The sequence below is a fragment of the Pan troglodytes genome, chromosome 2, assembly GCF_028858775.2.
Source record: "Pan troglodytes isolate AG18354 chromosome 2, NHGRI_mPanTro3-v2.0_pri, whole genome shotgun sequence".
NCBI lineage: Eukaryota > Metazoa > Chordata > Mammalia > Primates > Hominidae > Pan > Pan troglodytes.
The window spans coordinates 115010732-115027862 of NC_086015.1; the positions used below are offsets into that span (position 1 = coordinate 115010732).

Consider the following 17131-nt stretch of genomic DNA (forward strand, 5'->3'; position numbering starts at 1 on the left):
ATACAAATATGTTTCATTATTGCCTCCTCTGTAAAATGGGAATAACTGCACAGAACTGCTGCGTAGTGATGTGTAGGTGAAGCTTAATTATGTAATGCCTGAAACACAAACCATCCTAGATGTTGTCATCCAAATATGAGATACAGCACCTTTCTGGGCCTCTTACCTATCATATTTCTGCTGCTTCTGTGGTTTACGGAAATTGTAACCCTTTCCGTGTGTGTATGGGTGTGTGTGTGCGCGCGTGTCTGAAAGAAGGAAGGAAGGAAACATTTGCGGCCGCGGTGAACATCTGAGTGCTGACTGTGTGAGGGGCTGGAGGAAAGAGGACCTATCTGAGGACCGACTGGCCGAAGCCTGCAAGTTTCCACAAATGCAGTCGCTGCCGCGGCGTCTGTCTACACATACACACAGGAAGGCAAGAGTAACGGAGGGAGGAGACTGGGGAGCAGGGAAGGCGTGGGAGCGGGACAGAGGGGCAGCCCGGAGGGCGCTGGCCAATCGGAGCGCGCTCCGCCAGCGGCCAATCACGGGCCGCCTAGCCCGGCAAATCTGCCCGGCAGTGCGGGGAGGGGCTGCTGGGAGTCCGGGTGCCGCCGGCTGCACTTCTGTGTGTCTTTCAGGAAGCCACAGGGCAGGGGGCGTCTGTGCAGAGAAGTGGGGGAGTGAGTAGCAGGCAGGCCCAGCTTGTGTACCAGCCCAGTGACATATATAGAAACATAAATCAGGCTAGAGCCGGCGCGCCCGGGCGCGCACCTGTGTATGGACCCGCAGGCATGTCTGTACACTGGGTGGGCACCTGTCTTGTGAGTGGCTCCGGGTGTGGCTGCTCCTCGGACTTTCAGTTTATGTAAGATTTATCTCTGGGGGCCTACCTTCCCCCATCTCCAGAGGGGAACGTAAGAAGTTTAACGGAGCTGGGACTGAGCAGATTAAGGGAGTGGAGCGGAGGCTGGGCCGGAGAGAGTGGGGACTGCGAGTGCTAGTGGGTAAGGATCCATCTGTTTGCCCCGTCCCCCAGCCAGAAAGGCATTTTGGAAAGACTGGCGTGGCAAGCGTCGCCCTGAAACGTCCACAGAGCCCAAGGAGTGATGATCACTGAGTGAGTGGCACTGGGCTGAGACTGGCCAGTTTGTTAACAACAGGGATGCTAGCAGTTAGGAAGGCCAGGAGGAAACTCAGGATGGGGACCATCTGCTCCCCCAACCCCAGCGGGACAAAGACATCATCGGAGGTCTGCAATGCCGACTGGATGGCCTCGCTCCCCCCTCACCTCCACAACCTCCCCCTTTCCAATCTGGCAATCCCAGGTATTCGTCTATTCCTACTTGTTCCCACTGTGTTTAATTCTGCCATTTTAGTGTTGTTAAGGGGTTGGGTTGCTTTTCTATTGTGCTGAGAAATTAATTGTCAGTGACCCCTTTTTATTTCCAAACCAAAAACTTAACACTGAAGCAGCTGCTTTAAAGAGATTGCAGTACACTGCATCATTGGTAAAAGGACTCATGAAAACAGAAGCATCATTGTTTTTGTTTGTGGTTTTTTTTGTTTGTTTGTTTGCTTATATTTGCTAGCCCCATTCTAAGAATATTAGCCTTCTTACTGTTGTTATGTGTATGTGAGGGGTGCATTGATTTAAATCACTTGAAGGGGAAATCAAAGGCAATGAATTAAAAGTCACAAACAATTTAGATCTGGATCAAAATTAAAACTGAAAAATATTTTATTTCTCATTTATCTGACCTTGTGTATTGGAAAAACAAAAAATGGATAAGCATTAGAGAATAGGTTCAGAATCAGAACTGAGTATAAAGACACATTTTTGTTGTTAGAAAGCCAGAATAGAGAATGCAGACTCTCATCACAGGCAGTCATTAGGTGTGATGAGGTGGTGGTGTTCGAAGCTTTGTCTCTGTATGTATGTATGTATACAGGTGTCTGCCTGCCTGATTTAGAACTGCAGCCTTGAAAAGCACTTCTGCTCCAGCCACTGTCTCTCTGCCGGGGGTTTTATGCCTTGACATCATTTGTTAAATGTGTCTGTCCTCTTCCTTCCACTCAGAAGGTGGTTATTGTATGGTTTCTAGGGAAGGATATTTGTACAGTGAGTTTGGCCTGGTGTGCTGAGCAAGTCCTACAAATGCCGATACTGGAAAGCACTCCTAGAAGCAGGGGATGGACTACTGCCAATCCTTTCTTTCACTCAGAGACATAACAATTGAAGTTCACCCACAGACTACCAGACAAACTCCCAAGTATTCCCTAGACCCGTCTGGGTTTTTTTTGAGGTTTGGTTGGTTTTTTTGTTTGTTTGTTTTTGGTGGCTGAAAATCTGACCTCATGCAACTCCCGATCTTTGCTTTCTGTGCATGAGGAAGAGCAGTGCTGGCTTCAAATGCAGGCTTTTCTTTACTCACCTCCTCTTTTGGGTGTCTTCCAGGTTCATTGTCCTCATAGGCCCCGGTTGCTTTTGAGCAAGGAGAGGGCTGCGAAATTTCTTTATAGTTATGATCATGTATGTTTTATCAGCCATTGACTACAGTTCCTTGGGAAATGCCAGATGGGCATGCTTCAAAACAGGTCTTTTCCATGTTTAATTGGCGCCCGTGGAGTTGTCACTGAAATGATGCACGGGCCACTTTTAACATTAGTCATTTGCCTTCAGGCCTTCTGATGGAATTATTTTGTTGAGTGATATGGCAGGTAATATGTGTTTGCAAACAGAATGGCATCTTAGGCAGGCCCTAAATGGCTGTGTCATTCAGGGCATGTCCGGGGTAGGTTGGGGCTTCCTCCTTCCTTGTACTTTGGCTCAAACCATAACTCCAGCTCTGCTAGTAGGTTGGCTGTGTACTCTGACCCCGTGACTGTAGAAAGGAGTTGGGCATTTGTTCTGTGAGCCATAGGATATCTCACAGTTACTAGAATTGCTTGGGTAGCGGGGGAGCAAATAGCTGGTGCCAGCTGCTGAAACTGGAAATTATATGATTAGCCACCATGGAGATCACGCGAATTCTTTCACCCTGCTTTGTGAAGTCCGGTCCTGCTAAGGAAAAAGAAAAAAAAAATGGCTTTGACTCCTCAAAAGATGCTGAATTCACTGCTGTGAAATGCCGTTTCCTCAGCAGTGGAAGGGACATTAAGTGTATGTATGTGTAGGCTCAAGACAGGAAAATTACATATTAAATGCTAGCCATTCATGGACTTCCCCTACTAGTTCTCTTTCCTCTACCTCGAGCTTCATACTCACCAGATAAAGGCTAGCAGTCAAGTCAAATTCTACCAATCCTTGCTGAGAAATCCTGAAATATAGTAGGCATTTGGGAACTGGGGGCCATCATCGTCCCCCTACTTCCTCTTTAACTCTTCCCTCTTATCATCATCTGCATCATAATAGCTATTATGTACTGAGCACTACCACGCAGGACCCACTGGCATACATTACCTCCAGTCCTCATAACTCCATGAAGCAGGTATTAACATCCTCACTTTAGAGTTAAGAAAATTATTGTTCAAAGAGGTTAAGTAATTTTCTCAAGATCACACAAATAGTAAGTGGTAGATGTTGTATTTAAGCCCCTGTGTAGCTGCAAAACCCAGGCACTGTCTCTGTGCCCCTGAGGGGTCCTTGGGAATGGCAGAGCAGTGGGTGTAATCCTTAACTGAAAGCCAGTTTCTTCAAACCATCCTCTGCAGTGAATGAAAGAATTTTTAAAAGCGAGTGGTATTTGTCTAAGTGATTATCACTTTGAATATATAGGTAGATACATACATATTATATGCACATACACTTGTGTACATATATACATATTATATATACATATGCCTGTTTAGAATTGAAACCCAGTAAGTTTTAAATTCAATTTTAGTGCTTCAACCTGTTGTGTGCGTGCGCGCCCACATGCCCAATCTGGGGCATCTATAGGACTGGGTCAGATCTATCAGGATGGCGATGAGGCGGGGGACATGGGAAAGGGCAGGGAAAAGTCAAGCCTTCTGGCAACAATAGCAGAAATGGGATGGAGTAAACTATGCCACGTTTGAGTGCACCTGCTGCCTTTGCCTAAGTCATGATGGGAGAGAACATGTGTGAATGTGCACCTCTCAACAGAGCCTTGATGTATTATTTTACTTCCGCAACTGTTAAGAACACCTGTTAATGGCCAATACCACCAAACGTATTAAAATATCTTGGAGAAGAACCTCAAAATAATTCTCATTGCTAACTGTATAGAATCATTTGATGTCTGAAGGATAAAGGATCCAGACATCATAAAAGACAGATTTTTAAATTAAAGCTTTAAACTCTACAAACATTTTCACTGATTTTTGTAAAAGCATGATATTCTCTGTGGACAAATGGACTAATGGGAAGACATTTCTCTATAATGTATACTGCTTTTCAATGAATTTTTTCTCTGTACATTTTAATGCTATTTCATTTTTTAAAAAACACTTTCTTTCTTATTAAAGGTAAACTACTTGGTTTACATTTTGGGAAGGTTCTATTGGGAAGAGCGTTGAACTTAAGGGTTGCAAAATTTATTGTTGATTCTTGCTGTGTAATATTGAAGAAGTATCTAAATTTCTCAGGACATAGTTTCTTTATTTGTAATTAAGATATTGGGTTAAATGAAATATAGAGTCCTTTCCAGATTAAAAATTATGTGATTAATTTGAGGGTTTTTTTTTGTTTGTTTTATTTTGTTGCCTGTTCTTTGTCCAATGTAGAAAGAGCTGGAAGGAATGATTGGGTCATTTTAGGTCTAAAGCCTATTTCTTTTATGCCTCTTCAAAACAAGAAAATGTATAAACAAGGTTTCACAATTGCCAGAATGAAGCAGGTCTATTCACTTTAGCCTCTTAAAAGGGGCTGTAGATTACTTGATGTAAATGAACTTTTACCTCACCAGACCCTAAGTGCACTTTAAGAAACCTCCATAGAGATATTTATATATATATGTATATATGTACCTTCATCGTACATAGTTTTTTAAAAAAGAACTAATTAGAATAAATTTTAAACCAGAGATATAAATACCATGTTACAGAAGCACACAGAATGGAAAGATTAATTCCACCTTCTGAGAATTAGTAACTACCTTGTTGAGAAAATAGCATTTGATCTAGAATTTGAGGAATGGTCAAGACTTCAAGGGATATGGGTTGAGGGTCAGGGTTGGGAAGGAGGCTTTCCAGGTGGAATGGGGGTATATGGGAGTAAATGGGGGTATATGAGGGAAATGGCTAGAGGACACCCTCTCTGGTCCCTCCATATCCCTGTTATAGTTTCTTTGTCGTAGTACTTCTCAACACATTGTTATTTTTAAGTGTATGTTTTTCCCATGTGAACAACTTGCTGACAGAAAATATCTTATTTTCCTTTATAATCCTGAATCGCAGTAGAAGGTAGCAGTGCAGTCATTGGTGACAGTTGAGTGAATAATTGAAAGTATGGAAAGTATGGAGTAAGAATGCTAGAAACATGGTTTGCAGCCACCGTCGTTTTTCATTGTGATCAGAGCTGAATAGATTGGTTAAGTTCAGCTTTCACAAATAGCCACATGAAACCATATGAAGATTTTCCAATCCATTTCTTGTTATTGCACATAATATTCCTGAAGATTAGGCTTGATAAGGCTCATCACTAAGCCCCATTAGAAATGAAAATTTTGAGGCTGAAAATGGTCACAAGAGTCAGAAGCAGAGCCCTGGTGTAACTTCTTTTCTAGGAGCGATTCTTTCACCCAACATCCCTCCTGCCTTCCTTCTTCCCTTGTCAAATTAGAGCTTTTCATCTTTGCTGCCTGGCTGCTGCCTCTCCAAGATCTCATTTCTTGTTCCCCTCTTTGCTTTCTTTCCACTGACCTGACCTGGTCCCCAGCCTTCCCTTGGCAGGGTCAACCCTTCCACAGGTGCTCCTCACTGCTCTCCGATTCCCAGACGATTCTCTGTTCTCATGTTGTTAGTGATCATTCCCTTCTTTTCTACCTTTCTGGAATCCTATCCTTTTCCTAGCAGTTTTGCCCTTGAGTACTTAGTGATTTCTATAGGTCTTCCTCCTGTGGCCCCACACCCTCTTCCCACATGTGTGACATGGAGACAAAATCCCTTAGTGGAGCAGGATGGAGTCATTACTCAGATCTTGCTTCTGAAAGTTGAACCAGATTTGGCATATCTAAAAGAGATTTGGAGACCACCCCAAAAGAGCACAAAATAAATTGTGTAACAAGAAGTTTTGGTTGGCTCTACTTTGAGGATAGTATGAACCGTGAGTTGGCCCTAAAACAAATCCATTTTCCTACAGGATTTGAGGTTGTGGGAAACCAAGGACCAAGCTGAATCTACCAAGGCTGACTCAATCATGAAAAAAAAAATCATACAAGACCAAAATTGTCTCTTAAATGAGGATCGTTTATTTTTGTTTTGTTTCACTTTTTCCCCCCTCTGGGTGGCCATGGTGAAAAATAAAAAGACGCTATGACTGTGGTGGTTCCATTAGTAGGTTTCACTCTTAAAAAGGCTCATCATTTCTCTAGCCATCTCTCCTCTTGCAAATCACAAAAGCCACAAAGAATTCCAGAATCACACATGTCTATAAAAAGAAAGATCATGGATTGGTTAAGAGTATGAATACAACAGCCAGACTATCTGGATTTAAATACTGACTCTGCCCTTTACAAGCAGTGTGACTTTGGAGAAATTACTTAACCTCTCTGTGCCTCAGTGTCCTTCTCTGTAACACAGGTAATCTATGCACCACCTCATTTTCTTAGTGTGAGAAATAAATTAATTCATATAGTATGCTTTCTATCACAAAATAAGCACTATATAATAATAACAATTGTTATTATGTATCATTTAAAAAAAATCAACCGGAACATTCATTTATTGAAAGCCTGTGCCTGGAATGGACAACAAAAAAGAGGTGTAAAATGCAGTTTATACCCTCAGGTAATTTACAATCTAGTTAAGGAGCTGACTGTCCAATTAAACTGTCTGACTCAGTGTTCTCTGTCTGATCAGATTAGGGTAACTTGAATGGTTACCCTGCAAAGGAGGCTTTAAAGTTAAGGGAAGGATACACGGAGGGTTGCCCAGGATGTGAGTGCCAAGGGTGTCTTAGATGCAATAGGGGGTGGCTGATCAAGACAGCCAGAAAACTTTCTTTAGTTATTTACTCTGTCCTGTCCCATCCCAAATTCAGCTGTCAGACTTTGTCATCCCCAGACATCCAGAGCCTTTGGGAAAAACTCAGCCCTCTGTGACAGAAACATGTTGTTAACTTTTTTCTGCTCTCCTCATTTCCTCATCACTTGCCCTCCTAATCCAGTCATTTTGTTCCTAGCTCGAGAGTGGGAATGTTACAAAATGCTTTCCTTTGAACAAATCCTTAAACATGTTTTATAATTCCTTCCCCCAGCTATTGGAATAATAGCTTCATCATCCCTCCAAACACATACATCACCCACACATGCAACACACATGCACCATCCATTACCCAACACACACACATGCACAGATACTTAGCTATGACGTTAGCCTCAGCCTCAACCTCCACTGGGCCCAAATCTCAATACCTGCTATCGTTCACCCATCATAAATGTCTTGCAAAACATGCCCACTGACACTTCAGACCCTTGGAGTGTGCTGCTTCCACCTGCAAGCTCCTCTCTCAGACATGTTTCTGAAGCTGAGGGGTTGGTTTCTAACACGTGATCTGACCTGACCTCCACTAGATTGACAGGTAGCTTCTACATCTCTCTCCTGCCTCTAGGAACTTAGGAGCACAGGCACACTAAAGGTAATGCTAGTGAAGTGCTTTAGCGTCCTGCAACTTTGCCTCTGGGAAAATCGCAAACCACTTTGCCAATGCTGACTAGCCCCAGTTAGAGTTTCAAACCAGGCCTGCAGAGGAGGGATTATTTGTAGACATTGTAATAGGTGGGTGTGTTTGTGTGTGTGAAAAGAATTTGAACACGCATCAAGAACCAAATTTAGGTGGAGGAGATCTGTGACTAAATTTATTTTAGTATTTACATTTGTGGTTAAGCAGGAGTCCTTCCACCTTCTCTCTTGTGTTGTTAAACATCGATAGGAATTTGGATTATATTACTGAACACTGTGAGGATCAAAGTACATGGGAGGATTATATTAGTAGGTCTCTAGGTAACTTCAAGATAAAACAGGTTGAGCTACAGAGGTCTGCATTGCTCTAAGGGGCATGCCTAGGTTATATAATCTATGAAACACAGGCAGTCTTTTGTGGATTCATTGTCTACTAAGCAGCTAAAATTTTCTAAGAAAATAACAGGTTGGGGTTTTTTTGTTAATGTCCAATTACTCTAGCACTGTCAGCTGTAAAGTATCATTTCTTCTTAGAGAATGTTCTATCAGTATTTTTATTTCTGTTCAGACCTGACAAGATGAAAATAAGGGAAAAAATAGTACACATTTTTGTGCTATAATGCAAATGTCTTGGAGTGTGGCAGCAGTCTGCAGTAGTGGTGGAACTGAAAAATGCCTAGGCCCTGTCAGACTGAGATGAATATTTTATGAACATGTATGATTTGGAGGCTTATATATGAAAAGCATTATTTTTAAAGTGTGATTGAAACCAGATACACCCCTCCCCAAATAAATGCCAAACAGAGAAAGGTGAAAACAGCATTCTCGTCCACCCTCCCCAGGTTCGAGTTTAGGTGATCATCTTGGCAGTAGGTGTCCATATGGATCCTCACAAGAATTATATGAGTGTGTTGTGTTAATTTGGCTAAAAATATATGTCAGTGCCTGCATACTCCTTTTGCTTCTTTTGGTTCTCATTGCCTATATTTAAAAAATTGTATTCATTTAAAGGAAAATCATTAACTCAAAAGGTAGTTACTGAATGCCCTTTTGTGCCAGGTACTGTGTTAAATCGGGTGATCACACAGATTTGTAAGGTTCTTCTCCCTGCTCTTCCTGAAAATATGACCTTAGAAGAAAGCCAAAATTCAAACATGATAGAGAAAATGTATGGGGTCTGTAACACTCAGAAAACCAATACCCAATTCTGTTACTGGCAGTAGGAGGAAAGCTTGGTAGGTTGGACTTCCAAGAGCACCCTTGGGTTGAAATATAAATAGCGAGGAGTAGAAAGCCAGGTGTCCCAGTGCAGAGGGACTGAGGAGTCAGACAGCATGGTGACCTTGGGCAAAGCCAAGCAGTCTGGTGTGGTTAGAGCATGGATTTTATTTAAAGAAAGGAATAGATATGAGGCTGGGAAAGTAGGCAAGAACTAGATCCTAATGAGCCTTATATGCCCATGCCAAGATTGAATGTCATCCTGATGGCAAAAAGCAGCCATTGAAAGAGTTGGTCAGAAATGGGTGGAAAGTCCCCCCTAAAATAACTGCATAAGAGTGAAGTGAAACAAAATGACCCAGCAGTTATTAGGGATACTGTGGGTTAAGATGAGAAACTCATTGTTTCTTTCACTCTATTCAACACTTGTATAATTTTCTTCCATATACTGGGCTCTCTCCTAGGCACTGGTGATTCAGTGATGATCAATACAGACATGGTCCTTGCCTTCAAAGAGCTGACAGTATAGTTGGAAAAATGGACATTTAATCAAGCAGTTATAACACAATATGCTATATAGGATGACTGGAGAGGTATACATTACTGCTGGAAGAAGCATATAGCAAGGGCATCTTAACAAGACTAGGGAGGCCTCCTGGAGGAAGTTATGAATAAACTAAACCCTGAAAAATACACAGAAATTAGCCCTCAGGATAAGATAAACACAGTAAGGATGCTCTAGAAGGGGAAATAAAATGAGTGAGGATCTTGAAGAGAGGGAATGGCCCATTTAACAAACCAAAATAGTTTATTATGGTTGTACTGTGGGTTGCAAGGAGGAGACTGTCAGGGAGTAAAGTGGCAACATACTTAGAGGTCTTAAAAGCCATGTTAGGCCGGGCGTGGTGGCTCATGCCTGTAATCCCAGCAATTTGGGAGGCCAAGGCAGGCAGATCACAAGGTCAAGAGATCGAGACCAGCCTGGCCAACATGGTGAAACTCCATCTCTACTAAAAATACAAAAATTAGCTGGGCATGGTGGCATGCACCTGTAGTCCCAGCTACTCGGGAGGCTGAGACAGGAGAATCGCTTGAACCTGGGAGGCAGAGGTTGCAATCAGCTGAGATTGCGCCATTGCACTCCAGACTGGTGACAGAGTGAGACTCCATCTAAAAAAAAAAAAAAAAGAAAAGGCATGTTAAAGTTATCTTACTTCGGGCTGGGCACAGTGGCTCATGCCTGTAATACCAGCACTTTGGAAAGCCGAGGCTGGTGGATCACTTGAGGTCAGGAGTTTGAGACTAGCCTGGCCAACATGGTGAAACCCCATCTCTACTAAAAATACAAAAATTAGCCAGGCATGGTGGCGGGCGTCTGTAATCCCAGCTACCTGGGAGACTGAGGCAGGAGAATCACTTGAACCCAGGAGGCGGAGGTTGCAGAGAGCCAAGACCATGCCACTGCACTCCAGCCTGGGCGACGGAACAAAACTCCGTCTTAAAAAAAAAAAAAAAAAGTTAACTAACTTTACCTGAACAGGAGTGGGAAGGGTTTTAAGCATGCAAATCACAAGGTCAACTTTGTGTTTTGGAAAGATCACTCTCGCTGCAGCACAAAGTATATGGGAACTAGGAAGTACTGTAACCAAGGGGACCAATTAGGTTGCTGATGAGGTCATCCAAGTGGGAGGCGACCCTGACCTGAGGAGGAGGGTGACAGCATGGACAAAGAAAAAGAGAAAGTGTCAGCAGGACTTGGCGATTAATTGGGGGGCAAAAGAGAAGGTGCAAGGGGCTTGGGTGAGAGAGAGGAAGTTAGTGGCATTCTCAGGAATATGGATAAAGGAGAAGGAGCAGGTTTAGAGGTGGTGGAAGGAAGCAGGTGCTTAGTCTGGGGCATGCTGAATTTGAGGCACCTGTGGGACATTTCAGAATTGGGAGAAGGGCACAGGTGGGACACAGTGGAGATGGTTTCAGAGCTAAATCTTCACATTTCACAATTTGCCCAACCTTCTACCCTCACTCACAGCTACTATTATATCCAATATCAGATGGTTTGAATTTAAAGCTGATATCCTCATTTTTTAGATTATATATTTTAGATTTGAACTAAGATTGTACTTCTTTTAGAAAATTTGTTGAGTTTCTATTCCCAGAGAGGTGCCCCCTCGTGTTTGTCTAGTGTCCAGTGTTCTGCCTGTTCTGTATGAATTCTCTCTTGGCAGCTTGGGCATGAGTGTAGGAGTTAGCTTGTGTATACTACACCATAAACCAGCTGTGAAATGGAAACTTTTAGTTGCTTTACCACAATCATCAAACACAATTTATTTCATACATGGACATCTCAGGTTGCACCAATAAGCTCAAAAAAAGCAGGAGAATTTTGCAGTAGAATAGTTCATTTAATGTAACTTTTTCTCCTACCCTAAACATTTTTCTGGTTTCTCCTAAAGCTTATTATTGTTCTTTCTTGTGTGTTTACAAAAAGGTTGTTAAAGCAAATATGGTTATCTCAGAGCTGAGAAGGCTTATTGGGGAATGACCAAGTGCCCCTTGCAAGGGGTTACTTCACAAAAAGATGATGCCATCTATTTGGAGACAGAGCAGGATGCATGGTAGCAGAATAGAAGAAGAATTTCTTGTGAATGAATTATCTACAGTATCTTATTTGGAGTAGGGATTGGGGTCTATTGGACAATTGAAGAAGAGAAAATCTTTCAAAAGAGAATAGGTACCCCTCCCCATGTAGAGGGCTTTAAAATGCTCCCCCCTGCAACATGGGATTGAAAACCCTTTGGCTCACATAAATCATAGGACGTTGGAGCTAACTTGGGGAATACCTTGGGCAATGGAATGCTCATTGTGCCTTGCAGAGCAGGGAAGGTTTAGTACCCTTTGGTGCCCCTCTGGCAATCTCAGGTTAAGGGGTGGAGACTGTTGGGGAGAAACTTCAACTAGAGAAGGTCTGGTTGCATTTGTTTCACACATAGATACTTCATTTGAAAGTATTGCAGGTCTAAAAAGTACCCTGTAAACCTCTGATTTACTTCAATTATCTCTGAGCTCATCCAGCCAGTTGCAGGGGTAGACCAAGACAGACTTTTTTAATTCCCAGGCTGTCTCTCCTCAGACAGTGAGATGCATCTTGGCTTCTCAGCACATAAAAAAGAATAAGTTGATCAACATCCTCTGCTTCCAAGTATTCTGCCTTAAACAGTTGCTTTATTGCATTGTGGATAATTATGAATTTAATAGGCGACTGATTAAAAATTAAATTGGCCACATGGCTCTCTCAGATTTTGCAGGCAGTTTGATGGTTATTATGAATACTCTCCCACATGCCTCATGGAAAATAAACAAGTATGATGTGTTGAGAAGAAGGTTTAAAGATGTTATCTTTGGTTCAAGGGACTACTAAGTGGCCCCCCTCATTTGGAATCTTGGACTCATAATGACTAATTTTGTATACCCTAAAGATGCCTCAGCCTTTCTCTACTTGTTAATATGGAGTCAAGCTCTCTACAGATGTCGCATTTTTCTCAAGGACCTAATTCAGAAGTGTGAGATTGGTGGCTCCAAAGAGATATTATTAGAATATAATTTATGCAGGCATAAGTTGCAGGAAATCTCTCTGGTACCTTTCTTTTAAAATTGTTCAATGTAATATTTTATTATAGTTGTTCCTTTAGTCATCCTTTCTGGTTAATTTTGTCCTCTATGTTTTCTGACACATTCCTCTTCATTGACCCAGATAACTCAAGCTAGAAGGAAAAAGGGAGATAAATGGAGCTAGGAAACAGGTGCAAGGGGTGAAAAGGAGCAGAGAGTGAACCCTACCTGTTTAATGTTGGATGGACCAAATAGAAGTTTGGGAAAGGATCAGGAGAGCTAGGCCTACCAGCCTTAGGCAACTCTCTAAGCATCTGTTCATTCAAGTATCCATGCTTGTATTTATTCTGTATAGATGCATTTAGTACCTACTAAATTCCAGAAACTAATTTTGGAGATATAAGCATGAAGTTGACATGATCCTGCCCTGAAAGACTTTCACTTAGGTGGCAGAGACAGATGTGGAGATAAATAGCACTCAATGTCCTAAGTTCATCAAATATCAACTCACTGCCATGGAATCACAGAGGAAAGAACAGGTCAGTCTCCTTGGTAGAGTCAGGTGAGCTCACAGACTAATGATGGTAATTAAAATGGAAAGGCAAGGGACAATAAGATTGTCCCCAAGGACTCTAAGGGTTTTTTGTTTTCTTAGACAAGTCTTTTGCTATATTCAATGACCATAAGGCGTACTTATATGTATTAATAACTTTGTAAATTAATATATTCTTAACTCAGGCCTCAAATATTTTAACATGCACAATTATTATCTGTTCATATTAAATTTATTGTAATATTTGTATAGATTAAATACCTGAATTGGAATACAAGATGTTTTTCTATGAAAGCCACCCTAAATATCTTCAGCATTTAAGAACACATGTTCATCCCTCTGTTCTTTATGGGTTTTTTTCTTTCTTTCTTTCTTTCTTTTTTTTTTTTTTTTGAGACAGGGTCTTGCTCTGTCACCCAAGCTGGAGTACAGTGACATGACCATGGCTCACTGAAGCCTCAACCTCCTGGCTCAAGCAGTTCTCCATCTCAGCCTCCTGAGTAGATGAGACTACAGGCACATGCCATCACACCTGGCTAATTTTTTTTTATTTCTAATAGAGACCAGGTCAGGCTGGTCTCAAACTCCTGAGCTCAAGCGATCCTCTCGCAATGACCTCCCAAAGTGCTGGGATTACAGGCATGAGCCACTGTGCCCAGCCTTTTCTTATATCTTTTATCCTCTCTCTTTGTTATTCACACAGGAGGCACTATGAAAAAGTAGTTCAGAGTGTAGGTTGTAGGCTCAAATCCTAGCTACTATTAATAGTTGCATGACCTTGAGTAAAAAGCTTTACCCCTCTGTCTCTTAGTTTTTTCATCTGTAAAATTGAGATAATTATAATATCCACTTCAAAAGTGCAAAGTTAGAGGAAGCACAAGCTGGAAGACCACCCTCACTCTGATACCAGTTACAGGTTTGGGAGCCTTAAGATCACCCTTGTTTGATAATTTGCTAGGAAGATTGACAGAACTCATTGAAAGTTGTTATACTCATAGTTACTGTTTATTGCTCTGAAAGGCTGCAGATCAAAATCAGCTAAAGGAAGAGGTGCATGGAGCAAAGTTCAGGAAATTTCCAAATGTGGAGCTTCCAGTTGTCCTCTTCTCATGGACAGTGTTTCTTTCCTCGTATTGATGTGTGACAGTACCACACAAAGTACTGCTAACCAGGGAAGCTCACCTGAGCTTTGGTATCCAGAATCTTTTCTGGTCTTCCACATGGCTGACCTAAGTATCCAGCCCCTTCAGAGGTTAAGCCCATACCCATGTGACTCAAATCCTGCACCATAAATCACATCCTTAGACTTTCCCTTATGGCCCAAAGCTGTCAGGTAAATAAAGATACTTTGATCAGGCAGGACATTCCAAGGGCTTAAGCAATTGCCTCCCAAGGACTGAGGGCGAAGACCATACCTCCTTTTGGGTAAGGTTTAAATTTTTTACTACACAACAAAGTTACTTAAGAATTAAATTTCAAAAAAGAATTAAATAAGATAAATGTAAATTAACTTTAAAAAAAGAAAATAAGATATACAATGTGATTAGAATATTGCCAATTATGAAATAAATATGTTATATATATAGCTATTATTATTAAACATCCTTTTGATTACTTAATATATACCTAATATCATAATAGCTACTGTGGGACATTTTTTAAAAATGAACAAGATGTAGTTTGTAGATCTTATAAGAGATATACAAGAGTTCAAATAAAGTCAATAAAAGCAGAATGAGGTGAGTACCATGATAAAGAAACAAGCAAACTGTGCTGGGACCTGGAAAGGGAAAGGTTACTTCTAGATGGTAGGTAAGGAACTGCTTCAGGAGAAGAGCACCTGTGAGCTGGACTGTGAGAGACAGGGAGGATTTCAACATGAAGAGGGAAGGACATTCCAGAGACAGGGAAGCAAATGCCCAAAATTAGAGATGAGAAAACAAGGGCACCTTCAGGAAACAGAGAAGGGCTGCCATGGTCACCTGTAGAAGTGACAGGAGAAGGAAATGGGAAAGTTAGGGAAAGACAGACAAGCCAGTTGGAGAGAGATTTTCAGCACTGTACTAAGCACTTTATGCTTTGTGTTGTAGACCATAGGGAGCCAGTGACAATTTTGGGCTTGAAGAAAACTGTGAAAGAAAGTGTTCTATCCCTGTTATAATTCCAGTCTTTGAACACCCTCTCTTCCAATAACCCACCTTCGCTTTGCCTTGCCAATTACAGTTCAGTTCAGGTATGACCTCTGTGCACATTTCCATTATAGGACATGATATACCCCATTGGGACTGTTTCTCTCTGCTGTATACAACTGTTTTGTCATTTCCGTATACTTGCTGTCTTGTTCAGAATAAGCACCTTATGATAAAAGTGGAGGGAAAGAAGGAGGAGGGGAAAGATGGAATCTTGAAATATATCTACAAAGAATTTAAGCATAAAAAACAGATATTTAAAAATCTATATTTCTAGTTAAGGAGAAACTAGGACAGGCAGGAAGCAAGTAGTAACGCCTAAGGTAAGACAAAATCTTATAACTGCATTGCAGTCTTCTCAAGATGCCTCAAGGCTTTAAGAGTAAGAACAAGTATAATAATAATAAAAGAAGCAGAAGAAAGATAGCTTGCTCATTTAATATTTATATAGCACTTCCTAGGAGACCGATATTGCTGTTTGATTTATATAAAGCCAATTAATTATTATAATAAATTAATGATGTAGATACTCCTACTATCCCCATTTTACAGATGAAGAAATTCAGTCACAGAGAGGTTAAGCAGATGGCCCCCCAAAATCCTGATAACAATACTAGAATTGTAAAAAATTAGGTCATGCCAAATTCATTTAATTGCATTTGAATAAAAGTCATTGATAGAGTTGGACATTGACCCAGTGTTGGGTTGTAACTTTAGTTTCTTTTGTTGGTTGTAATAAAGGGTAATTTTCTTTTCATCTGAGGCCATTTGCTCCCATGTCGGGACTCTAATGCATGAGCACCCATGAGGATGGTGATGTTTGAAGGACTACATGCTGACCTGTTCTGGCTGAACAAGTTACATTTTTTTTTTCAAGACCAGACATCTAGGAGGCTTTTTATTGACTCAGAACAAAAGCAGCCCAGTGGTTTAAGTGGTCTATGTAGTAATCACCCAGCAAGGCTCCGGCACAGAAAATCTATCTGGCCTCTATTCTGCCTCTACACAGAAAGACCAGCATGAGGCTTTAGCAGGTGTGTAAGCTCTCAGAACACTGGTCTTCAAGGGTGGGGTGTGTTTTCATTCACTTTCCCCGTTGGGTGTAATGTACAAATTCCCTTTAAGCCCACCATTTCATGTAATTTAAACTGCTACTTACTGGATTTTCTCTCCTCCCTTTTCCCTTTCCTCTGTCAGAACACCTAGCTTAGGCCTTTATTTACAGGAAAGAGAAAAAACCTCTTCTTATCCTGGAGGGGAACTAGCTAAGAAGCTTCTCTGTATCTCATTCTCCAATTTATCAAATGAATCTTAAAATAACTCTGCCCTGTGAAAAATTCCAGCCAAACTAGGTAACTATAAATATGTTTTTTCAAAGTCCCAATGATAAATTCCATTAAAATGACCCACAAAATAATGAAACACCAGCCTTTAAAGTGAAGGGCACTGTCACATAAATGCTAAACAATAAGTGAACTATTAGCCAATGCATTTAATCACTGTAGGACACACCTAAGACCCAACAGGAATATGGGTCCTAGGAATCTGTGTGAGCAGAAAGAAGGTCTCCAGCAATTTGACGAAATTCTCAGCCAAAAAGCAATAAATACCACTTTAGGCTTGGAATGATTTGCTTTTTGCAAATATGATGAGTTAAATTTACAGGCATATTTTCTGTTTAAGTATGGTAAGTGTGAAAGAAAAATGTTATTTC

General features: G+C 41.3%; 1 protein-coding gene and 1 long non-coding RNA gene across 3 annotated transcripts in view; both read left to right on the plus strand.

Annotated features, from left to right (window-relative positions):
• The first annotated feature begins 365 nt into the window (after window positions 1-365).
• Window positions 366-17131, plus strand: part of PLCXD2 (phosphatidylinositol specific phospholipase C X domain containing 2) — a 52395-nt gene continuing 35629 nt past the window's right edge. Inside the window, exon 1 of one of the 2 annotated variants that reach the window (XM_001146704.7) lies at window positions 366-1310. In XM_001146704.7, coding sequence (XP_001146704.2) covers window positions 1148-1310 — 163 coding nt within the window. In that variant the 5' untranslated portion in view covers window positions 366-1147. The remainder of the gene's footprint in view (window positions 1311-17131) is intronic. The other variant, XM_054680886.2, reaches the window with a different exon arrangement.
• Window positions 3414-6489, plus strand: LOC107970722 (uncharacterized). Its single transcript, XR_001713529.4, has 2 exons — window positions 3414-3473; window positions 6308-6489. It is a non-coding gene; the product is annotated as an uncharacterized LOC107970722 (long non-coding RNA).